This window comes from Aethalodelphis obliquidens, unplaced genomic scaffold (assembly GCF_003676395.1).
Source record: "Aethalodelphis obliquidens isolate GAN/ISIS:26980383/991018 unplaced genomic scaffold, ASM367639v1 scaffold15, whole genome shotgun sequence".
Lineage (NCBI taxonomy): Eukaryota > Metazoa > Chordata > Mammalia > Artiodactyla > Delphinidae > Aethalodelphis > Aethalodelphis obliquidens.
The window spans coordinates 590,250-614,645 of NW_020837959.1; the positions used below are offsets into that span (position 1 = coordinate 590,250).

The 24,396-nt window shown below is 54.7% G+C and overlaps 1 protein-coding gene across 7 annotated transcripts; it reads left to right on the forward strand.

Moving 5' to 3' along the window:
* Positions 1-24,313, forward strand: GRTP1 (growth hormone regulated TBC protein 1). Of its 7 annotated transcripts, none has more exons than XM_027115783.1 (8): positions 1-307; positions 2,730-2,881; positions 7,985-8,143; positions 10,561-10,685; positions 12,634-12,730; positions 16,380-16,438; positions 16,624-16,809; positions 22,214-22,556. In XM_027115783.1, exons 1-8 carry the CDS (start codon positions 234-236, stop codon positions 22,385-22,387), a joined length of 1,026 nt encoding a protein of 341 aa, XP_026971584.1. In that variant the 5' UTR covers positions 1-233; the 3' UTR covers positions 22,388-22,556. The 7 variants fall into 7 exon arrangements, with proteins under 7 accessions (XP_026971584.1, XP_026971586.1, XP_026971580.1 ...); XM_027115779.1 differs by having other exon boundaries at positions 51-307; positions 16,380-16,552; XM_027115784.1 differs by lacking the exon at positions 22,214-22,556 and adding an exon at positions 18,368-18,697 and having other exon boundaries at positions 66-307; positions 16,380-16,552.
* Positions 24,314-24,396: the final 83 nt, after the last annotated feature.

Consider the following 24,396-nt stretch of genomic DNA (forward strand, 5'->3'; position numbering starts at 1 on the left):
GCGGGGCAGGGCTGGTGCTTGATGATTTGTAAGACCGGCGGCACCGCGTGGGCCGAGGGGCACCCCCGCGCTGGTGGGAGGGTAAGTCACCCTGCCTGCGGACTGGAGTCTGCAGAAGGAGGCGCCCTGTTGGCGGGAGGGCCAAGGAGGTGGGTCTTGATAGGGATACTGTGAACTGAGCCGAGGGCTTGGAAAGTCTCCCCAGAACCAGCAAATGGGGGGCATTTGGGCTCATGTTCAGTGGAACACTAATTTCCTACAGACTTCCATGGAAATGGACAGACAGACGTCCCCAGCTTAGGGACAGGTATGTTCCTCAAATTACTTTCCAGGGTCCTTGCTTAGCCCTCAAATGGAATGTTCCGGAAAAACCAGTGTTAAGGGCCAGCCAGGCTGGTTCACAACAGCCCAGGTAGATTTGCAGCGGATGCTGGCAATCCCGTTTCCACCACGGCCAGCCGCGGCTTATAGGCACTTGTCACGAGAAAGTACATCTAGATCCCCAGTAAGACACTGTCTCCGAAGTTGCCAGGCCCTGGTGGAGTGGGCCCTGCACAGCTAGGTGGCCACGCGACGTGTGCAGAGATGGTGTCTTTTCTGATTTGCCTGATCTGCCTACGGTCTGAACCCGCTTCTTAAAAGGGACCCTTGGCACGTGGAGGGCTGAGGCTAAAAAAGTGCCGTAAATCTTAAATTTAAAGAATCTTAAATCCCCTTTTACCTCACCACGTTTCCAAGGCAAAATTCAAAATGACAGTTTGGGCAAATCCTCGATGGCCTCCCAAATACGAAAAGCGGTTTAGACATGGTTTTCACGCCACGATATTGAAATGTGGGGACAGTGCAGTGGTGAACAGGGACCGAGAAAGATGCTGTCCTAAACCAGCGCTGTCCTGCAGTATCAAGGGGAACAGTGGACACTCAACATGGTAACCACGGTGCTCACATCTGCTGGTGTTTCCCTCAAAGTAAAAGGCACGCAAGGCTGGGATCGCATTTCTGTTCAATCGCAGGCGGCGCACAGAGGTGACTCATGCGGCCAAGATGTGCGCAGAAGTGGGAAGAGGCAGTGGGAGGAGGGAGCCCCTTTGGGGAGCAGAGCAGACGTGTGGGCTGTTAACCCCAGGTCACCCCAGATGGCAATTCTGCAGGGCCCAGCCCACCCTCCATCAACTGGGCTGGAGGAGCCCCAGCCAGCCAGCTCTTTGGACGTTGTGGTCCCGGCAGGGCTTGGCCCAGGGACAGGGTTGGAGGCAGGTGTCTGTGGAGGGGCTGGACCTCCTCCCCTAGTCTGGTTTGGGGAGGCGGGGAGGGACAGGGCAGATCTCCCTGGGGGTGGGGCTGCAGGGATGAAGATCCACTTACTTGGGGCTTCTCTGGTGGCGCAGTGGTTAAGAATCCACCTGCCAATGCAGGGGACGCGGGTTCGATCCCCGGCCCGGGAAGATCCCACATGCTGCAGAGCAACTAAGCCCGTGCGCCACAACTGCTGAGCCTGCGCTCTAGAGCCTGCAAGCCACAACTACTGAGCCCGCGAATCACAACTACTGAAGCCCGTGCGCCTATAGCCCGTGCTCCGCAACAAGAGAAGCCACTGCAATGAGAAGCCCACGCACCACAAGGAAGAGTAGCGCCCGCTCACAGCAACTAGAGAAAGCCCGCGCGCAGCAACAAAGACCCAACACAGCCAAAAAAATAAATTTAAAAAAATCCACTTGTTTATGTGTTGCTCTCAGGTCTTAAGTGTAGGTTGAAAAAGACCAAGTAAAAAATAAGACGACCTTTTTCTGCAAAAAGAACATTAAAATAGCAGTCATAGGTCAGAACGCCGGCCTTTGGACCTGCGGGTCACTTAGGTTTGGAGTGCTGTCAGAAGAATCCAAACTGGATTGATCTCCTCCAACCTTTGCTCCAGGCCCGAAAGGCCAGGGGGTGGGGGATGAGGGGTGGTACCCGCCGCACCTGTCCGGCCAGCCTTGCCAGGTTGAGTCCCCAGTCCCGCCCCAGGTGCCGCAAATCCCACCCACCCCGGTCTCCCCATCCCGCCCCCGGTCCACCATCCCCCATCCCGTGCCTCCTCCCTCCCGGCCTCGGGCTCCTCCCGGCCTCCTCCCTCCCAGGCTCCGGGCTCCAGCTGCTCCTGGCGCAGGAGCAGGTGCAGCCCCTCCCGCCCCCTCATCCCTTCGGGCCCCGCCCTGTCTCTCCCGCGCCAGCCGCGCCCCCGCCCTCCCCTGACATTCCCATTCCTCCCCCCCGCCCTCCTTCCCCGCCCCTCCCCCGCCGCCAGCCCCGCCTCCCGGCGCCCGCGGCCCGGCGGAAAGACCGGAGGCGCCCCGAGTCCCGGGAGGTGGACTTGGCACCCCCGGCCCCGCGGCCCGGGCGCCCCCTCCCGCCCCTTTCGGCATGGAGTCTGCGGGGCGCGCGCAGGCGGCGCGGGACCGCGTCCCCAGGTAGGCGCACGAGGCCCGGGCGCTCCTGGCCCAGCCCGGGGTAGCGGGCGCGAGTGCCGGTGGCGTGGAGCCGGCGGGCGCGGTGGTGCCCGGCGCCTGCGCGCCCCTGGGCGGCCCCTGCGCTGCGCACGCGCCCGCGCTCGGCCCGCCGCCCCTTCCTGCACCCGGGAGGGTGGGGGGGAACACGCGCCCCCCACGGGGGGCCCCGGGCGCCGGGCGCCGCAGGTCCCACGTTCCACGTGCGCGCGGAACTTTACTCTGGGTCTTTTTGTGTCGTAGGATCGATCCGTACGGGTTTGAAAGGCCTGAGGACTTTGATTATGCAGCTTATGAAGAATTTTTTTCCACCTATCTGGCGATACTCACCAGAAGAGCCATAAAATGGTCCAAACTGCTAAAGGGAGGCGCTGGTGTCCAGAAGAGTGTGACACGTGAGTTCGGAGCCTGATCCTCCAGGCGCGCAACAAGTGACCCGACCGACGGGTGACGGGCGCGCCAGGGGGGTCAGGGCTTGGGGTTCCTTCGGGTCTCGGATCTCGGGGGGAAGGCTGCCGCGAGCCCGGCTCGTATCCCGCGCAGGCTCGCAGGTGAGGGCGCTGCACGGTCAAGGTGCAGGCCCTCCTTTCTTCCCTCCGGCATGAGGCCTGCTTGTCCTTTGAGATGGATGGAGACCATGGCCTTCTTTCCAGAAGAATGTGGATTTCCTGCTCCTCCAAATGAGAGTGGCCAGGGCTGTGCCCTTGCGCGGTTCTGGGCAGAGCTCTCCCTGACCCCCGCAGAGTGAAAGCGGGGTCCTTCCTGCACCCCCCCCACCTCTTCCCCTGCTCTCCTTGGGGTTCTTCCCCAGCCCCAGGCTGTGCCCTCGCCTCCTTCAGGTCTGGATTGGATTGCCACCTCCAGGAGGCTTTCCCGTCTCACCCCACAGCCCCACACTTCCTGTCCTTTCTTTGCCTATTTTCTGTTCCTCCCTGTCTTATGCGGTGTGGGTCCTGCTTATTTTATCCTTTGTTTCCCCTGCTGGGATCAAAGACCCCTCCCTGCTGGCTGGCTTGAATGGATGATTGCTTCAGTGTTTGTTGAATGAATGAATGGAGTGTTTGCCTGCAGTGTTCCTCGTGCTGTGGATAGAGGGTAGACCGTGGGTACCTGCGGGCAGGTGGTGAGGGGTGGACGGGGATGTGCCCCGGGGAGCTAAGGAAACTCAAGTATGTGGGGCAGAGGGGCTGCTGGGGCTTCCTGACCTGGGACATTAATGACAATTAAGGGGTGAGGGTGGGGGTCCCAGCCACCAGGTACTGAGTTGTGACCAGAGTATTAGGGGTGTGGTGAGGAGGGCCCAGCGGTGGAACAGGGGCCCTGCACCAGGTCACAGGTGGGCACACGTTGCACCACCAGGCAGAGAGAAGTCAGTGTTTAAGTAAGGGGGTGACAGGTCAATTTTTGCCTTTAAAGGGGCCCCCAGAGGGGCCCCAGTACGCAGGAGATGCTTGGGAAATACTTGTGGGATTAATACGGGGGGGTGGGGTGGAGGCAGGTGGACCTGGACCTCGGCCTCACCCTGGGCTTCACCCTCAACCAGGCCCTCCCTCCTCAAGGCTGTTACTGGTGGGCAGTGTTTAGTAAAAACATGGGTAAACTAGTGTTTCATATAATCATCAGCCTGAAGGGGCCTCAAAGGTTGACCCTTCTTGCTTTCCAGACCCCGAAGCTAATATCCTGCATGATTGGACGCCGAGGTCCATCCCTGCGTTGCTGCTGGTGTTAACGTGTTTCCAGCAGACCTCGGCTTCATTTTTCCCCTTTGGATTTGTTTTTAAACGTTACACACAAATATATAAAAATAAATGTAATTTTTGCACATGGGAAAACATCGTAATCACACTAAAAGATGCGAATTGAATTGAGTTTCTCTGCTGCCCAGGCCCCAGTCTCCCGTAGAGGTGACCGCTGGTGACTGTCCCACGTCCCCCCCAGGAACAGGGCGCACTCTCGGGCTGTTGTTTGCTTTTTAATGCAGGACCAACCTAGACCCAGGGGTCCAGCTGACCCACAGGTCAGTTAACGCAGAGAATCATGGCAAGATGTACATGTGCGCATGAGCCTTTGTTTTTATATGAAACACACGTGCATGTTTATTCCTCTTTGATTTTGTCGTTTGATTCTATCCTGTCATCTTTTCTTTGAACAGGGAGGGTCCACCAATTCTGTATCTTTCCTGCCGGAGCCGTACTTAACGCGTGTATCTATTTTCCAGTGTCGGGGTCTTTTTTTCCAGGTGGATCGGGAGTAACAGCACTCTGAGTGCAGAATCCTTCCAGATCTCTAGTCTTTTCCTCGACTTTTGAGGTGGTCTGATTTAAAGGTTTTGTTTTGTTTTTGCTTTTGCCTTTTGGAGCACTTATCAACTTTTTCTGAAAATTTAACTTGCTTTTATTGAAGTAACAATTATTTTTCTGCTTTAATTTTTTTTTTTTTTTTTTTTTTTTTTGCGGTATGTGGGCCTCTCACCGTTGTGGCCTCTCCCGTTGCGGAGCACAGGCTCCGGACGCGCAGGCTCAGCGGCCATGGCTCACGGGCCCAGCCGCTCCGCGGCATGTGGGATCCTCCCGGACCGGGGCACGAACCCGTGTCCCCTGCATCGGCAGGCGGACTCTCAACCACTGCGCCACCAGGGAAGCCCTTTTGCTTTAATTTTTAAAAAATATATGCAACCTTCGTTAAACTGTCTGATCATGGCAGCGAGTATACTTGGCGTACAGGTTTAGGAGCAAATATACTTGATCCCTGGTGAGCCTTTGGCCTGGGGATGGGGTCACCGTCGAGCTGAAGCGGAGAGCATAGTGACCTGAAGTTCTTTCAGGAAATCCAGCGAGAGGCATGTGGGCTCGCAGGGTTCTGTGGGCCAGGGCGTTGCCACTGGAGCTGGTGTGGCTTCCGGGTGTGACGGCCGGGGAGGCTGCAGCACCCACAGGGCTCCGAGGGAGGGGCAGTCGGCATAGACAGCAGTGGACGTGTGATCCAGGAAATGGACATCCAGTTTTTTCCTGCCAGACGTTCCGGGCTGGCCGTGGTGCCGTCAGGGGTGTGGCATCCCAGGGAGGGGAGGCCGTGTGAGGGCTGTGGGACCCAGCTTGTGCGGTCAGAGCCAGGCAGCCGCGTTTGGAGCCCTGCCCCTGACACCAGCAAGCACGCCCGAAGACCACCTTTGCTCTCGTGCCTTCACCGTTTCTGGCTTTTTGGGTCCTACTGTGTTCGTTCTCTTTTTCTGAGAGGACTTCGGTCTTGTCTCCAGTCACACGATTACCCACAAATCCTGGCATCCAGCAAGTCTTCAGATGACAGCTGAAACTCACCTTGCTTGAGGACGCTAGCTATGGATACGATGAAGCTTTTCTTCTTCTTTTTCTTTGTCTGTGGCGAGTATCCACCGGGAGCCTGAGATCGCTTGCTCTCAGTGCTCGACCTGGAAGCTGCCTTTACGTTCCTTTCCACCTTGGTGTAAAGGCACTTGGTGAGGGAAAAGCTCCGTCCCGTTTGCTTCTTCTATGTCTCCTGCCTGGTGGGCTAGGGTATTAGCACCATCTAAATGAGAATGAAGTTGCAAAACATATTTTAAAGACAAATATAAAAAACCTGGGAATCTGCTTAACTTTTTGGGGCAGACGGCTGGGAGTTAATTCTTTGCGGCTTTTACCATATATTTTACGCTCCTCCAAATGTCCAGGAGGACGCATGGGTTAGCCCTGCCCTTGGGGAAGCGTCAGTCTCTGAGGATGGGAAAACCGTTTTCTTTCTCTTCCAAAGAAACTTAGTAAATTCAGATAACAAACAACGAGAATAACAGAAGCCTTTATTCTCTGAAACTTCTGGGTGTTGTTACTGCTCTTAAGGCAGCCGAGAGCCCCGAGTCCTGACTGTGTTTCAGGCACTGGGCTGTGCTTTGTTCCCATTTCACAGGTTAAGAGACTGAGGCCTGCTCAAGGTTGGGGCTGGTGAGGCACAGTGTGAGGGGTTTAACCAGTGTGCACTTTCCTTTTTATACCTTATATTAATTTTAAAAACTTTGCAGTGACATTCGCTCTTCTTGGCGTACAGGTCTGTGAGTGTAGACAAGTGCAGTTAGGTAATCCCCGCCGCAGGTGAGGTTCAGAACAGTCGGTCGCCTTCAGGAGCCCCTCCTGCGCGGTCCTGGGCAGCTGACCTGCAGGCCTGGACGTCGGCAGAGGCCTGGGTGGGTGTGGCGGCAGCTACAGGGCAGCGGGAGGGACCCTGAAGGTGTATTGGCGTCTCTCTCCGTTTATGTAGTTCTTTGATTTCTCTTGCAGATGTTTTGTTAGATTTATATCTAAATATTTCTCCTTTCATTTTTGGTGCTATCGTAAGTGATACTGTCTCAGTGTTTTTATTTCAGCGGTTTGCTGTTCATACGTGGAGTTACTGTTGATTTCTGCGTGTCCTTTCCTTTTGCTCCGTCTCAGTGGGAATGGCCCCTTCCCAAGTTAGGCCTGACCTGTCCGTCCCCTTGCTGTTGCGTGAAGAGGATTAATTCACTCTGGGTGCGGCTGGTCACGCTGACCCCTGAGGGCTCCTGTAAATTGTACTAAGTTGGAGGGTAGACTTCAAAACGTCCCGTCCCCATAACAGAATGACCAGACCAAGCCACGCTGGCCAAGACGTTCTGGCCCAGACGCGATCCTACGACATGCTTCTAAACTGGCAAAGGGTTTCTCGAGTTTTCTTTGCCTTTGGTGGATGTTGTTAAAATCTGTCCTTTCCTTCCTCTGGGCATCCCTCGTCATCCGCATCCTTCTGCACACGCTTGCCGTGCGTTTCCTGTCCCACACGCCCTCCCAGGAGCGGGCAGTGCTCGAGGCATGGCCTCCGGGAAGCCTCTTTTCAGGTGCTCCCGTACAGGTGACCGTCAGTTTGAGTGACAAGATTTTAGCGATGCTGCTTTTCTTGACCACAGCCTATAACCTTTTTCTGTTAAATACGGCTGGTGCCTCCGCGTCCGGCACAGGCCGAGGAGCGGGCAGGGTGGGGAACGGAGGTGACCCTCACAGCCCGTATTCTTGTGCTGACAGCGAGCTAGAGGTAGCAGGGTTGCTGTAGCCTCCGGACTGTGCTTAGCCTGGGGACGGAGAACGGAATTCTGTAACGAGCGCATATATCAATTTGGTGGAGGTGCGTGAAGTTTTGCACCTTTTTTTTTTTTTTTTTTTGCGGTACGCGGGCCTCTCACTGTTGTGGCCTCTCCCGTTGCGGAGCACAGGCTCCGGACGCGCAGGCTCAGCGGCCATGGCTCACGGGCCCAGCCGCTCCGCGGCACGTGGGATCTTCCCGGACCGGGGCACGAACCCGTGTCCCCTGCATTGTCAGGTGGACTCGCAACCACTGCGCCACCAGGGAAGCCTTGCACCTTTTTTTATGTCTGATTGAATGATTTCGGCGAGAGCCAGAAGCAAACTCTCTGGTTTCTGGCCTCGGGAAGCGCCCAGCGGTCTGGGTAAAGCTGCCCCTTCCCTCCGTTTCAGTGAAGCGCTACATCCGGAAGGGCGTCCCGCTGGAGCACCGGGCCCGCGTCTGGATGGGGGTGAGCGGAGCCCAGGCCCAGATGGACCAGAACCCCGGCTACTACCTCCATCTCCTCCAGGGAGAGAAGGATGACAGCCTGGAGGAGGCCATCAGGACAGGTGACGCACGGGGTCCGTCCCCCGGGATATGGGGGCTGGGCGCCACCCCCAGAAGGAAACTGTGTTAGCACCCGGTGATGCTGTGATGTTGATGAGGAAAGTTCCGTGGTTAAAGCTGATTTCAGTTTTCTGAAAGGCAGTCACGAGGGGAGGAGAGTGACTTGAACCGGCTCAGGAAATATTTGTGTGTCTAGCTAGGTGGTAAGGAAAACGGTGCCAGAAAGACCACATTTCTGAGAAGAATCCCTCCAGGAACGCGAGGCCGCTGAGCTAGCAGTCAGTACAGGAGGGACGTGGGCTGGGTGACCCCCGCGGACTCGCAGACACAGCTGCGCGCGTGCAGGAAGCCACACACCAGAGACCTCTCTTTATGTCATACTCTGAGTGTCCAGGCTCTTCAGAGTTCAAAGTACTCAAAGAAATGTTTAACCTGGATTGAATAATTAGATTTTTAGGAAATACATCTGCCTCTCTGACTGTAACAGCTTTTGAGAACTACAGATTTAAACACAAATACTTCATTTAAAAAATTTGATTATTTTATATGTCAGAGAGGTTGGACTGACTTGTAACGTTGAGAAAGTGGTGTGTCCCCAGCGTGAGAGCTGGAGACGGGGTGGGGGGCACTGGGGCACTGAGCCTGCTGGCTGCACCCTGATGCCACGGCAAACCCCGGCCTAAGGGCTCAGAACAGAGGCTGCCATGGCCCTGCGGGCACACGTGCGGGGGTCCCTCCGCAGGGCCAGACGTGCTGATTCAGGGCGGGAAGAGACCTCAGGTCCAAGCGAAGGCCGATCGTGTTAAATAAGGTAGAATGTGGCTGTTTGTTTGAAAAATGAATTTTAAAGGATCTATTTAGTGCAGAGTTTTTGGATACATAAAATTGACCTTTCTGTCTTTCCAAACTGAACCTCTGTCCCCATTAAACACTAACTCCCCATCCCCTCCCCCGCCTCCCACCATCCACTCTCTGTCTCTACGAATTTGACGCCTCTAGGGACTTCATGTGGCTGGAATGACACAGTATTTGTCCTTTTGCGTCCGGCTTATTTCACTGAGCGTAATGGCCTCGAGGTTTGGCCTCAAGGTTCACCCACGTTGAGCGTGTGTCGGGATTCCCTTCCTTTCTGAGGCTGAACAACGTTCTGTTATGTGTAGAGACTGCGCTATGTTTACCCATCATCTGTCCACGGACGCTTGGTCTGCTTCCAGCCTCTGGCCACTGTGAGTTATGCTGCACGCACGGGGGTGTGCAAGTCATTCTTTGAGACCCTGCTTTCAGTGTTCTGGGTACATGCGCAGAAGGGGAATTGCTGGGTCCTGTGACGATTCTAGGTCTACTTTTGAAGGGTCTGGATCAGTCGTTTTATAGGGACAGTAGAGCGGGTGCTTCGTGCCACGGAAGTGCAGACCAAACGTCCCGCTGCGTCTGCCTCCAGCACGGCAGTGGGGTAGGCGTAGAGAGATTTCAGAACACGGAGAAACGTCTCATCATAGAAGGCGTTACGTGGCCACGAGCACTGATCACTCGAGTCTGAATTAGTGAAAAGCACACAATTCCCTGTGGTGGATGCCAGTGTTTGGAAGGTTCAGAATTCCAGGAAAAAACTCTTCTTTGTAAAAAACATACAATGAAAACTTACGTGCTTTGAGGCAGGCAGTGTGCTGTTCAGCTCAGAGCTGGTTTTCGTGGGCAGAGACCAGGCCTGGGCCAGAGCCCGGGGGCAGAATTCCTGCAGCAGTGGGGAGGCCTCCAGCCGTCAGCTGTGTCCGAGAGTCCCGCTGTCACGTGGACACCATTGCTCTGATCCAAGCAGGGCCAGCGGTTGTTAGTTGACCCCCGCCCTCCTTAAGGCAGGCGTCCGGCCCGGGCGGGGAGGGGGGCCAAGCAGCAGCAAGAGGCGGCCGGACTGTCCTGCAGACAGAAGCCGGCGGCGATGAGCTTATCTCGGGCTGGACTGTCCTGCAGACAGAAGCCAGCGGCGATGAGTTTATCTCGGGCTCAGTTTTCCCTTTTGTCTGTTTCTCTCTAAACGGGAATCTCAGGGTGTCCTGCCTTCTTATGTGTTCAGTCTTCAGAACTGGGAAAATTCTCCGAAGTTTTATGTAACCTGTTCACCTGTCACCCCACCTCATCCCCGGCTAAGCGGGGGGCGCAGGGATGGCAGGAACCGCCAGGGCCCGAGCAGCCCAGCCTTATCCAAGGATCCCGCTCTGTCGTCTTTGCTGACTCCAGAGGAAGGGCTGCTGTGCCCACCTGTGTCCCCGGGCCGGGCTGCCGCGGGACAGGGGCCCCGGGGGGCCGCCTCTGCGCTCCCGAGGCCAGCTGATGGTGGAGGTCAGGAAGGGTCCGGGTCCGTCGCAGAGCCGTCTCTGTCCCCAGCCCTGAGCGGCCTGCGCCGCGGATTTCCTCACAGACATGAACAGGACCTTCCCTGACAACGTGCGGTTCCGGAAGGGCTCGGACCCCTGCTTGCAGAGGACCCTGTACAACGTGCTGCTGGCCTACGGGCACCACAACCGTGGCGTGGGCTACTGCCAGGTGAGCCCCCGGTGCCTGCAGCCCCGACAGGGACGTCAGCCTGGTCCTGGGCTGCCAGGTCCTCCCTGACACAGGCTGGGACTTCACCATCTCCCAGCAGTGCCAGCCACGGAGACGGGGCGGGGGGAAGGGGAAGCAGCTGAGTGAACACAGGCTGCGGTGACCAGCATCCTCTCGTCCTGGTGCAGATGGTGGGCACGTGTGTGTGTGTCTGAGCGTGCACGCGTGCGGTGGGCCAGCCCTTTGAGGCTGTTTCCGGAAGCCGGATCAGCCGGCACTAGGAGGTGACAGGGGTCGTGCTTCCTGCTGCGTGGAGCTGCCCGTCAGGTGGCAGGAATCAGTTCTCGTTCCTCCCTGGAGACTCTCCTTCTGGAGCGTCGAAGGGACAGTGTTCACGGCCTGGATAGCGAGGGGAGCTGGGTCGGGAGGCGAAGGGACCGCACCCTCCCGCCGTGCACTCCGGAGGCTGCCGGGTCCCGGCGGGTGTGGGCAGGGGCCAGGGGCTGCGGCTGGGGGCTCCTGTCCCTGTGTGTGAGGCCCCTGTGCCCCCCGAGCCGGAGGCCAGGCCAAAGTGTCCCCGAGAGGAAGACAGGCCCTGGGCAGTAGCACCTACGGCCCCCGGCGGCTCCAGGGCTGGGACCACGAGCACCGGGCCGGGAGCAGGGGACACGGATGCCTACTCGGGGCGGCCCCGGCAGCTCGTGTCCCATGTGGACGGCACGTGGTGTGGCCTCGGCTCCAGGGGGACGGGGGGGTCACGGGAAGGAGTGAGGCAGGAGCTTTGAAAAGACCAGCAGCAAAGACACGTGAGCACGCCGTTCACAGAGCGGCCGGTGTGATCCCCAGGTTGTTTTCAGGCCGCTGTTCCGCAGCGGGTACATGCGGGAAAGACGCAGCTGGGCGGATCTGTTCTTCCGAGGTAATCCCTGTCGCTGTCACTTGTTACGACTGCCCTTAACGTCCTGTCCTGGGGCAGGAGCTGGGCTTCAGGAGTCGGGGAGACAGGGCAGCTGAGAAACTGTCCTTAGATTATTCTAGCTGCTGTTCTTGTGGGTCTTAAAAATAGGGTTAAAAAATAACCCACACAATTTTAAACATGAGCCTGATGGAAATACACGCATGTATGTACACACACACACACACACACACACACACACACACACACACACGTATGAGCTTCCTGTGGGTGCCTGACATCGTGCCGCCGGCTGAGAGGTGCACAGGACAGGAGTCGATCGTCTCTCAGCCCCGCAGGCAGGAGTCCGAGGTCCGGGGGTCGGGGAGCTGGCTTCTCCATGGCTGTCTCGCTGGTGACCCGTAGCCTCTGTGGGGGTTGTGTCTGGGTCCAAATTCAACTTGTTGGTTGACGAGAGCTGGATTTTCCCCTTATTGCTAGAGAAATACGTGTTTATTTTAGAAGTTGTAGAGAAGCAGCAAAGAAGAAAGTGGAAGTCACCCGAAACCCAGCCTCGCAGGAGGGGCGCTGACTCGGCGCTCGGCCACCGCTGCTCCTTTCCGGGTCCGCCCGCCCCTGGCGGCTGAGGGTCCTGAACTGTGTGTACATGGCAGCGTCTGCCCCCTTGGCGCTGTGCACCCTGAATTTCCCCAAATGGGCTCTATCACGAGATTCCACTTCAACGTCCCCGCGCGTCAGACCACGCGCCCTACCGCTCTTAGGAAGTGTGGTCACTGGTGCAGTTTCCCCCCAATAGTTTAATGAACACGAGGCCCTGGCCTGCTCTAAGTCAGGAGTCATGGGCCCAGCTACACGTGTCGCTAGACGGCAGAGCCTCAGACGCCGTCGCTCCACTGAAGGGTCGTTCCAGAATCAGGCAAGCTTTAGGGAAGAGCCAGGGACACGGAAAGTTAGCCGTTAGCCGGGCGATTACAGAGTCTGCGGGTGGTCCAGACCTCAGTGAGTTCCTTTGGTTCTTTTGTCTAATTTCAGGGAATGAACTTTCTAGCGGGCTATCTGATTCTGGTGACAAGGAGTGAAGAGGAGTCCTTTTGGCTGTTGGACGCCCTTGTTGGCAGAATACTCCCGGGTACGTTGAGTCCTCGCGGTAAGAGCGGAACTGTCGCTTTCTGGTGTTGCTGAAACGATGTCACTGACAAGTCAAGACATGACGAAACGGAAGGAACTGTCTGAGAGTCGAGGTCGAAAACCTTCTTGCAGTTGAGTTGAGATAGGAGCGCGATAGATGCAGGTCCCAGCAGGCAGCGATGCGTCTCGGGGCCCGGCCGTGGCCGAGTGGGCTCTGAGCTCCTCGTCCGGGTCTGCGCCGCTGGCGTCTGGACCGTGGGGACTGTCACGGCCGTAGTGAGCAGGCCGGCGAGCGGCCGGGCTTCTGTAGCCTTCGTTGCTGGGCTCGTGAATGGCCATGGGCGCAGTGACCGTCAGCTGTTGTGGCTACTGCTTTCGAGGTGAAGATCATTCCTCTCGTGCATTTCTACTTTTCTGTTTATTACTGAATGTTAATTGTTTTACTGAATAAACCACCACCGGTTTCTGTGATGCGCCGCGTAGACGGTGAGCTGCAGAGTAGGGTCCCTTTGGGACAAGAAGTGGCCGGAGCCGTCTGGGGTGGGAGAGGACTTGGGCAGATGTGACCCCCCACAGCCGCGATGGTGGTGCTTGGTCCAGCCGCTGGCAAAGTCCTGGTGACTGTGGACGGGCTCCGGCTGCCCACGCGACGAGCCCTGGTGGTCTTGTCTGCTGTGCCCGCCTCCCCCAGGACCACCCGGGAGAGCAGCCGCCCGTCCTGGAGGCTGCGTGTTCGGATGCGAGGGCGGCCGGGGCCCGTCCAGGCTCCAGGCTCGCCTGCACCCGCTCTCGTCTGGTCCGTGGAGCAGCCACACCATACATGCCAACCACCGAGTCCCCTTCACGGACGGCAGCACGGAGGCCTGGGCTCAGATCCACAGCTCTGGGCCCCCGGGAGGTGAGCCTGGGCGGTGCCGTGAAGAGGGGCCCTCTCCTCGGGCCTGTGCCGCTGTTAGCAAGGGCTGGGGGGATGCCGCCCGCGGGGACGGAGGACGGAGAGGGGCAGCTGCCCCGGCTTCATGGCGGAGCCTGAACAGCTGTCGGGGAGAAGATGGACAGGCTTCCAGACAAAACGCCAGCACGGCTCCGTGGTCGCCGTTTGCTCAGTTAGGCCAGAGGCTGCATTTTGATGAACGTTCCCACCGTGACCGATCCCAGGGGCTCTTCGGGGGTTTGGGGAAGCCTGGTGGCAACACAGCAGCGGGACCGAGATCAACAGAGGCCGTAAGGGCCGACCTAGAGGAACAGAAACGCAACGGTGGCCCCTGGGGTGGTGCGTCGCACAGGCTTATTTTAAGGCCATAAAGTGTCATTTCTGATGATTATTAGGTTCAGTCAACTAAACTACAGTGGAAATAGGCCCATCCTTCTGCAAGGGCAGGGCATCGTGGCCGGGCTTAGATCACAGGATGGCCCAGACCGAAAATGGCTTCTTTTACGTCAAGGTAGTTATGTCTGGGTCTCTTCCTCGGGGGAACCCCTAACCTATCTGCCCTCAGACTGCCGAGCCTGCAGAGAAGGGACGGGGGGTGGGATGGGCCGGGCCAGCTCGGGATGTCACATTGGTGATGAGTCAGCCCACTTACGAACGAACACGCTTGCGTCCTGAGAGCTGGTCTGACCCGTTTCCCCTTGAGACACAGGGGAGCCGGGCGACGATTGCCCCTCCCGGGAGCAGCCCTGCTGAAGCCAGAAGGCGTGGCCCAGACAAGGGCGGGCAGGGCTCATTGTGGGGGCGACAGTACCCGGGCCCCCCGGGCCCACCTGCCCCTGCAGCAGCGCTCCCCTCTCCACGTGCTGACACAGCCGTTGGGCTGTTTGCAAAGTGAGGCGACCCCGGGAGTGGCCTGGCTCGGGGAGAAGGTCCTTGGCATCTGTGCACAGGCCGGCCAGGCTGAGGGGGGCTGCATGCGGGGCCTGGCCCGTGGGGGTCGCCATCAGCGGCTCACGGCAAACGGGGGCACGGGGGCGTCAGCGACCCTCCTGTGACTGGCTCAGGCCTGCGGCGGGTGTGGGGTGTGACCTTGACTATTTTGGGAGCTGCCCTAAGCCTGTCTGTAACCGAGAACGAGGCCGTGCTGTGCTCACGGCTCCGCAAATCCGCTGTCTCTGCCGCGCTCTCCTGAGACGGCTCAGCACCTGCAGGACGGGAAGCGGAGCCTGCCCCTCGCCCCCGGGACCAGAGCCAGAGCGCTGCTAGTTGAGAGGACAGGACAGCCAGCGGCCCTAGGGTTTAGGAACAGAAGTGAGAGGAGGGTATGGGAGGGAAGGAAGCTTCAGTCCCAGGTATTTATAACTGAACAGGCTTCTAGTAACTGATTTCTGGGGTCTTTAGTACTGAGCGTGGTTTAGTGTGTGCACGCGCTCTGAAAACCGGTGGTGTGACTGATGTCGTGTCGATACTCATAATGATTCTATTTTAACCCAAATACTTAATTAACAAGAACGTCTTTCCCTTTGCTGTGGTGAATGACCAAACTGTGTGTGGCAGCGGGCACAGAACGCGTACCAAGTTTTCCTATTTTATTATTTTTTAAAATTTTTATTTATTTATTTTTGGCTGTGTTGGGTCTTCGTTGCTGCGCGTGGGCTTTTCTCTAGTTGCGGCGAGCAGGGGCTACTCTTCGTTGCGGTGCGCGGGCTTCTCGTTGCCGTGGCTTCTGTTGTTGTGAAGCATGGGCTCTGGGCACGTGGGCTTCAGTAGTGTGGCCTGCGGGCTCAGTAGTTGTGGCTCGCGGGCTCTAGAGCACAGGCTCAGTAGTTGTGGCACGTGGGCTCAGTAGTTGTGGCTCGTGGGCTCTAGAGCACAGGCTCAGTAGTTGTGGCATGTGGGCTCAGTAGTTGTGGCTCGTGGGCTCTAGAGCACAGGCTCAGTAGTTGTGGTGTGTGGGCTCAGTAGTTGTGGCTCACGGGCTGTAGAGTGCAGGCTCAATAGTTGTGACACACGGGCTTAGTTGCTCCACAGCATGTGGGATCTTCCCGGGCAGGGCTCGAACCCGTGTCCCCCACCTTGGCAGGTGGATTCTTAACCTCTGCGCCACCAGGAAAGACCCCCTGTTTTATTATTTTATTTTATTCCTGTTTTTACAGCAAAGTTTAAGCTGTCATGTATTATAATACATGACATTAAGCTAGAAAATTCCTTGGCAAGAAAGTGTCCATTCAAAAGAGAGTGTTGGAAGCATTGGTCTGTCTGATGCTCTCCTGTAACGTTCACCTGCATCTTCTCCATGAGAGGAAAATAGGACACGTGACACAAGAGTGTGTGGGGGGGGTGCCCAGGACACTCTTGGGGGGGGGTGCCAGGACGCTCACACGTTTGGTTTTCCTGTCCATCCATCAGCGGACACTTGGTTGCCCCCACTGTTGGCTGCCTGATCTTGGGTTGCAAACGCCCCTGCTTTCCATCAGGTTGTGACGGATGCCCAGCGGGGCACTGCTGTCCAGAGTGCTGGGACCCGGGGCCCCACTCTGGGCATTGCTCCCAGGAGTTCCTGCATCCCTGTGGCTGGGACCTTGCCCTGGGTCACCCTCTGGAAAGGGTCGCTGGGCGTGGCCCCCCTCACGGCTCAGGGGGAACGAGGGTCACGGGTGTCAGGGGCTATGGTTTGTGCGGTCCACGTCCCCGCTTCTCCCCTGTCCCCGTGCAGATTACTACAGCCCCTCGATGCTGGGCCTGAAGACGGACCAGGAGGTCCTCGGGGAGCTGGTAAGGACCAAGCTGCCGGCGGTGGCGGCCCTGATGGACAGTCACGGCCTGCTGTGGACCCTGGTCGTGTCGCGCTGGTTCATCTGCCTGTTTGTGGACGTCCTGCCCGTGGAGGTGAGGGCGCCTGGCTCGGACTGGGGCCGACTAGGCGGCCACGTGCTGACCCGCTGTCTCTTCCTCTGCAGACCGTGCTTCGCATCTGGGATTGTCTGTTCAACGAGGGCTCTAAGATCATCTTCCGGGTGGCGCTGACCCTCATCAAGGAACATCAGGCCTTGATCTTGGAAGCCACCAGCGTCCCCGACATCTGCGAGAAGTTCAAGGACATCACCAGAGGGAGCTTCGTGACCGAATGCCACACCTTCATGCGGGTGGGTGTCAGCGCCCTGCTGCCTCCCTGCATGGGCCGCCCGGCCCTCCCCCCTAAGCAGCCCAGGGAGGGGCTCCAGCCCTTCCAGGCCAGCTTTTCCTGGAGCCCGGGGTGCCCAGCAGACCCAGGGTGCTCACCCTTGCTCCCCTCCTACGCCGTCAGCCCAGGGGTGGGGCCGGGTGCCACCTGGGGCCCCCCAGGGAGCCCCGTCACATCCACACCTTGGTTTCTCCCGGGCCTGGGAGGTGACCGCCCCCATCCCAGGCTTTCCCGATGACCCGGTCTACACCGGGCCCCCCATTTCTGTTCAGCCCTACGCCTGTTGACTTCTCTCCGGCCTTGGTGGGGTCACGCCTGTCTGTCCCTCCCCGCTGGGTCCCGGGCCTGGCGCAGGCCGTGTGGACAGCTCAGATCACCTGAGTGAACGAAGTGGATGCTGCGTCCCGCAGGCCCAGGGGGGCGGGGTTTACAGGGACACTGGGACACTGGGATGGGGGGGCGAAGCCCAGGCCTGGAGTGACCCTGGGAGGGGGGAGCGCTGACCCAGACGCCCGGCTGTTGTGTTCTTCAGCTTCCAGTTTGAAACAGCTGCACTGATGGCGTGCCCCCTCCCCCGCCCCCCAGGGTAAGAGGCCCTGACGAGGAGGTCCCGCAGCCTAGGGCTGTTAGGTGTTTGGTTTCAGTGAGTGAAGGCCCCGGTACAATTCACCCTTTACCTGGAGATTTCAGAGCTCTTCAGTGCCTTCCGCTCAGCGGGTGGTGCAGCTGCGTCCCTGGGCCCGGGCGTTTTCTTCTCCCCAAAGGGCGCCCCAGCCCCAGCTAACGCCCTGCTCTGTCCCCGTGGCTCGGCCTCCTGGACTTTGGCACAAATAGAGTCAGACAGTGCAACTCTGGCGTCCGGCCCTTGGACTCGGGCTGATGCCTCCGAGGTGGTGCGAGTCTGTCTGTGGAGCAGGGCCCCCGCACGCAGTAGGTGCTCAGTTAGTGCGGGCGCCTGGCCTGCTCGTGTGATGGCTGCGGGCGGACGTGTGTCCACGGCGGGTGTGGCCGGTGTTCCAGCCCAAGGTGTTCTGGGCCCTGTGAGCTGATGGACGCAGAGGATTGGCGGGGTGGTCTCCCCACACGGCAGAAAAGCCACTGCGTAAAGACATGTGTCTGCCCACGACAGGTGTGGCCATCATGGGACGCTGGCCGGGAGGTGGCCCTGGTCTTATTTTCTCAGGGGTCGCTACAAAGTTGTATATGCATTTCAGCAAAACTGCAGTTCATAGGTCAAACCTCTCTGAAATCCTGTGTGAGAACATCTAGAATTTCCTTGAGAATGAAAGCCATGATCTCATTGGCAGCTGAGAGCAACGTAACGGGAAGAGGACAGCTGAACGCATCTGAAGAGTCTGTTCTCAGGGCATCGCCCGCTCAGAACTTGCTCCCAGGTGCTCCCACCCCGCCCCCCAGGCGCCTTCTCTCCTCCTCGTTGTGAAGCAGTTTCTCTGTTACTGGAAGCAAGTCTGAGTCCCTTCCTGCTTCCACTTCTCAAATCTGGTTTCTTCCTTGCTTAGTCTGCTCACTGACGGCCCTGACCGGCTTCCGAGCTGCTGCGGGCAGAGTCAAAACGAAAAGAGCCCACGCAGGAAGGGCAAAAGCAAAATCAGGGCTTCTGTGCAGCAACGGACACCAGCAGCAGAGTGAAGAGGGAACTCACGGAACAGGAGAGACTGTGCACACCACGGCTGCTAAGGGGTCAACATCCAGACACACAGAGACCACAGCACAACAAGGAGCCAAGGAATTACATTTAAAAATGGGCAGAGCGGATTTCTCTGGTGGCGCAGTGGTCAGGGGACACAGGTTCCTGTTCGAGCCCTGGTCTGGGAAGATCCCACATGCCGCAGAGCAGCTAAGCCCATGCGCCACAACTACTGAGCCTGTGCTCTAGAGCCTGTGAGCCACAACTACTGAGCCCACATACCACAACTACTGAAGCCCGCATACCTAGAGCTTGTGCTCCACAACAAGAGAAGCCCACGCACCGCAACGAAGACCCAACACAGCCATAAATTTTTAAAAAAGAAAAAGAAAAATGGGCAGAGGGACTTCACTGGCGGTCCAGTGCTTAAAACTCCACGCTTCTAAGGCAGGGGGCACAGGTTTGATCCCTGGTCAGGGAGCTAAGATCCCACATGCCGTGCAGTGTGGCCAAAATGTTTTTAAAAAAGTTTTAAATGGGCAGAGGGCCTGAGTAGATCCTATCCAAAAAAGACATACAGGTAGCCAACAGGTACACGAAAAGATGCTCACTATCGCTCGTCATCAGGGAAATGCAAGTCAAAACCACAGTGAGCTATCGCCTCACACCTGGCAGAATGGCCATCATCAAAAAGACCACAAATAACAAATGTTGGTGAGGATGTGGAGAAAAGGGAACCCTATTCATACATTGTTGGTGGGAATGTAAATTGGTGCAGGCACTGTGAAAAACAGTATGGAGGTCCTCAAAAGACTAAAAATAGAACTACCATAAGATCCAGCAATCCCACTACTGGGCACTTATCCAAAGGAAATGAAATCAGGGTCTCTAAGAGACCCCAGCCCGCCCACGTTCACTGCAGCATCACAATAGCCAAGGCATGGAAACAACCTGAATGCCCATACAGATGCATGGATAAACAAGACATGGTCCATCCATGCAGCGGGGTTTTATCCAGCCTCGAAAAGGAAGGTCCTGATACCTGCTACCATGTGGATGAACCTGGAGGACATTATGCTTGGTAATTTGTCACAAAAGGACAAAAACTGTCTGATTCCACATATGTGAGGCCCCTGGAGGAGTCAGATTCATAGAGACAGAAGCGGGTTGCTGGGGACAGAGTTGGGTTTGGGAAGATGAGAAGGTTCTGGAGATCCGATGCCCAACATGTGAACATAGCTTACACCACCCAGCCACACACCTGGAGTGGCTAGGATGTAAATTATTGGGTGGGCCAAGAGGTTCGTCGTTTTCTCCGTAAGATGGCTCTAGTAGCACTTAGTTGTCTTTAACTTCATTCAAAACAATTTTGTTCAACAGAGTTTTGGAAGTCCTAGCCACAGCAATTAGAGAAGAGAAAGAAAGAAAAGGAATACAAATTGGAAAAGAAGTAAAACTGTCACTGTTTGCAGATGACATGATACTATACATAGAGAATCCTAAAGATGCCACCAGAAAACTACTAGAACTAATCAATGAATTCGGTAAGGTTGCAGGATACAAAATTAATACACAGAAATCTGTGGCATTCCTATACACTAACAATGAAAAATAAGAAAGAGAAATTAAGGAAACAATCCCATTTACCATCGCAACAAAAAGAATAAAATACCTAGGAATAAACCTACCTAAGGAGGTGAAAGATTTGTACTCAGAAAACTTCATAAAACACTGATGAAAGAAATCAAAGATGACATAAACAGGTGGAGAAATATACAGTGTTCTTGGATTGGAAGAATCAATATTGTGAAAATGACTATGCTACCCAAAGCAATCTGCAGATTCAATGCAGTCCCTATCAAATTACCAATGGCATTCTTTACAGAATTAGAACAAAAAATTTTACAATTCATATGGAAACACAAAAGACCCTGAATTACCAAAGCAATCTTGAGAACGAAAAACGGAGCTGGAGGAATCAGACTCCCTGACTTCAGACTATACTACAAAGCTACAGTAATCAAGACAGTATGGTACTGGCACAAAAACAGAAATATAGATCAATGGTACAGGATAGAAAGCCCAGAGATAAACCCACCCACATATGGGCACCTAATTTATGGCAAAGGAGGCAAGAACATACAATGGAGAAAAGACAGCCTCTTCAATAAGTGGTGCTGGGAAAACTGGACAGCTACATGTGAAAGAATGAAATTAGAACACTCCCTAACACCATACACAAAAATAAACTTCAAATGGATTAAAGACCTAAATGTAAGACCAGACACTATAAAACTCTTAGAGGAAAACATAGGAAAAACACTCTCTGATATAAACCACAGCAAGATCTTTTTTGACCCACCTCCTAGAGTAATGAAAATAAAACCAAAAATAAACAAATGGGACTGAATTAAAAGCTTTTGCACAGCAAAGGAAACCATAAACAAGATGAAAAGACAACCCTCAGAATGGGAGAAAACATTTGCAAATGAAACAACGGACAAAGGATTAATCTCCAAAATATATAAACAGCTCATGGAGCTCAATTTCAGAAAAACAAACAACCCAATTAAAAATTGGGCAGAAGACCTAAATAGACGTTTCACCAAAGAAGACATACAGATGGCCAAAAGACACATGAAAAGATGCTCAACATCACTAATTATTAGAGAAATGCAGATCAAAACTACAATGAGGTATCACCTCACACCAGTCAGAATGGCCATCGTCAAAAAATCTAGAAACAGATTTTTTGCTGGAGAGGGTGTGGAGAAAAGGGAACCCTCTTGCACTGTTGGTGGGAATGTAAATTGATATAGTCACTATGGAGAACAGTATGGAGGGTCCTTAAAAAACTAAAAATAGAACTACCATATGATCCAGCAATCCCACTACTGGGCATATACCCTGAGAAAACCATAATTCAAAAAGAGACGTGTACCACAATGTTCACTGCAGCACTATTTGCAATAGCCAGGACATGGAACCAACCTAAATGTCCATCGACAGATGAATGGATAAAGAAGATGTGTCACATATATACAATGGAATATTACTCAGCCATAAAAAGAATGAAATTGAGTTATTTGTAGTGAGGTGGATGCACCTAGAGTCTGTCACACAGAGTGAAGTAAGTCAGAAAGAGAAAAACAAATACCGTACGCTAACGCATGTATGTGGAATCTAAAAAAAAAAAAATGGTGTTGATGAATCTAATGGCAGAGCAGGAATAAAGATGTAGACAGAGAGAATGGACTTGAGGACAAGACGGGGGATGGGGAGGGGAAGCTGGGGCAAAGTGAGAGAGTGGCATGGACATATATACACTACTAAATGTAAACCAGACAGCTAGTGGGAAGCAGCCGCATAGCACAGGGAGATCAGCTCGGTGCTTTGCGACCACATAGACGGGTGGGATAGGGAGGGTGGGAGGGAGACCCAAGAGGGAGGGGATATGGGGATGTATGTGTGCATATGGCTGATTCATTTTGTTGTGCGACAGAGGCTAGTGCAGTACTGTGAAGCAGTTATACTCCAATAAAGACATGTTTTAAAAAAAAAACAATTTTGTTAGATTGTATTGTGACTGCTGTCATATCAGCATCCTTTTAAGAAAAGACATCAAAATTGGTGAATTTTTGTGTAACCATTTTAATATTGAAGATGGAACGAAAAAAGCAACATTTTCAGCATATTATGCTTTATTATTTCAATAAAGGTAAAAACGCAACCAAAATGCAAAGAGATTTGTGCAGTGTATGGAGAAGGCGCTGTGACTGCTGGAACGTGCCAAAGTGGTCTGCGAAGTTCCGTGCTGGAGATTTCTCGCTGGACGATGCTCCACAGTCGAGTAGACCAGTTGAAGTTGATAGCGATCAAATCGAGACATTAACTGTGAACAGTCAATGTTATACCACGTGGGAGACAGCCGACATCCTCAAAATCTCCAAATCAAACATAAATCATTTGAACCAGCTTGGTTATGTTAATTGCTTTGATGTTCGGGTTCCACGTAAGTTAAGTGAAAAAAAACCTTCTTGACCATATTTCCACATGCAATTCTCTACGGAAACGTAATGAAAACGTTCCGTTTTTAAAACAAATTGTGATGGGCGATGAAAAGTGGATACTGTACAATAATGTGGAATGGAAGAGATTGTGGGGCAAGTGAAATGAACCATCACCAACCACTCGAAAGGCCAGTGTTCATCCAAAGAAGGTGATGCTGTGTATATAGTGGGATTGGAAGGGAGTCCTCTATTATGAGCTCCTTCCAGGAAACCAAACGATTAATTCCAACAAGTACTGCTCCCAATGAGACCAACTGAAAGCAGCACTCGATGAAAAGCGTCCAGAATTAGTCAACAGAAAACAACACATAAATCTTCCATCAGGATAACGCAAGACCGCATGTTTCTTTAATGACCAGGCAAAACTGTTACAGCTTGTTACAGTTTGTAAGTTCTGATTCATCCTCGGTATTCACCAGATGTTACATCTTCGGATTTCCATTTATTTTGGTCTTTACAAAATTCTCTTAATGGAAAAAAATTCAATGCCCTGAAAGACTGTAAGAGGCACCTGGGACAGTTCTTTGCTCAGAAATGTAAAAGTTTGGGGAAGAAGGAATTATGAAGTTGCCTGGAAAATGGCAGAAGGTAGTGGAACAAAAGGGTGAATACATTGTTCAGTAAAGTTCTTGGTGAAAATGAAAAACGTCTTTTTATTTTTACTTAAAAACCGAAGGCACTTTTTGGCCAAACCAATATGTGGGTTTTACCACAAAAACAAAGAAACACCAAAAGAATGAAAATTGGACAAGACGTTACCGAATTTTAATTCCAGGAGCTCAGAGCCTCAGACTTCAGAATCTGAGACATTTTATGGATTGGATTCAAAATTTTTAAAGTACTAAACGTGACCCAAGTGTAACGAAGCGAGACCCTGCGGGCCTTCCCGGGGCAGACCCCTCCCCCACCTCCTCTGCTGTGGCTCCTCGAAGTACCCAGACAGTCGTATCTCACGCACGTTTCCTGAGTTTTTCAGATGCTAAAACCAACAAGGAGTGTCGCCCCCAGCCCTTGTGGCGCCTGAGGATTGATAATGTGACCCTGTGACCTCACCGTCTACCAGAGAACTGTGCAGAGCTGATCACACACCCTGGGACCCCCTCCCCCTCTGGTCTTGAAAATGCTTTGCTGAAACCCTTCCGGGAGTTTGGGCCTTTTGGGGGCACAAGCCGCCCATTCTGCTTGCTCGCCCCCGCAGTAAACCCTTCTCTGCTCCAAACTCCGGCCGCCCCACCGGGCTCCCCAGGCCCCTGCCCTCCTGGGGTGAAGGTCAAAGGGGCTGTGCGTTCCCAGCGCCGCGGCTGGCCGACTGGCCGCATGGGGAAGCCGCAGACTCTTCGGGCAGTGTCTGGGCTGATGGTTGAGTTATTCTGTCACTAACATCCTTTCGGTTTTAAAAAGTGATGGAAACAGGTGACCTTCCTTCGCTCACTGACCAACGGGCCTCAGCCCAGCCTTTACCAGGGGCAGGAAGGGGAAACGCATTGCGGGATCTAAACTAATCCCTTTCTGTTCCAGAAAATCTTCTCGGAGCCTGGGAGCCTGTCCAGGGCCAGCATCGCCAGGCTGAGGGAGCGTTGCCGGGCCCGGCTGCTGGCGCAGGGCTGACCAGCCTTCAGGTCATCGGGCCGCCACCCTCCACACTCCAGCCGGGAGCAATTTAATTGTCATTCTGTAACGTAGCTCTTCAAGTCTAGCTCTTCGTGTTTCTAAATATATATTTTTACCTGAGACACTGATAATATATACGTAACGTGTGCGATTGTGTTTATTCCATCGGCACCTGTCAGTCTGCATCGGCTCACCAGCCACTGAAAACTAACCCCTAGCA

What these genes read in the sequence shown, in the direction of transcription:
- GRTP1 (XM_027115779.1), top strand. Translation starts at nt 234, where the DNA reads ATGTTCAGTGGAACACTAATTTCCTACAGACTTCCATGGAAATGGACA. An exon ending in TGTCCAGAAGAGTGTGACAC is followed by an intron (nt 2,882 to 7,984) that starts GTGAGTTCGGAG and finishes CCTCCGTTTCAG; the next exon opens with TGAAGCGCTACATCCGGAAG. An exon ending in AATGCCACACCTTCATGCGG is followed by an intron (nt 16,810 to 22,213) that starts GTGGGTGTCAGC and finishes ATTTCAATAAAG; the next exon opens with GTAAAAACGCAACCAAAATG.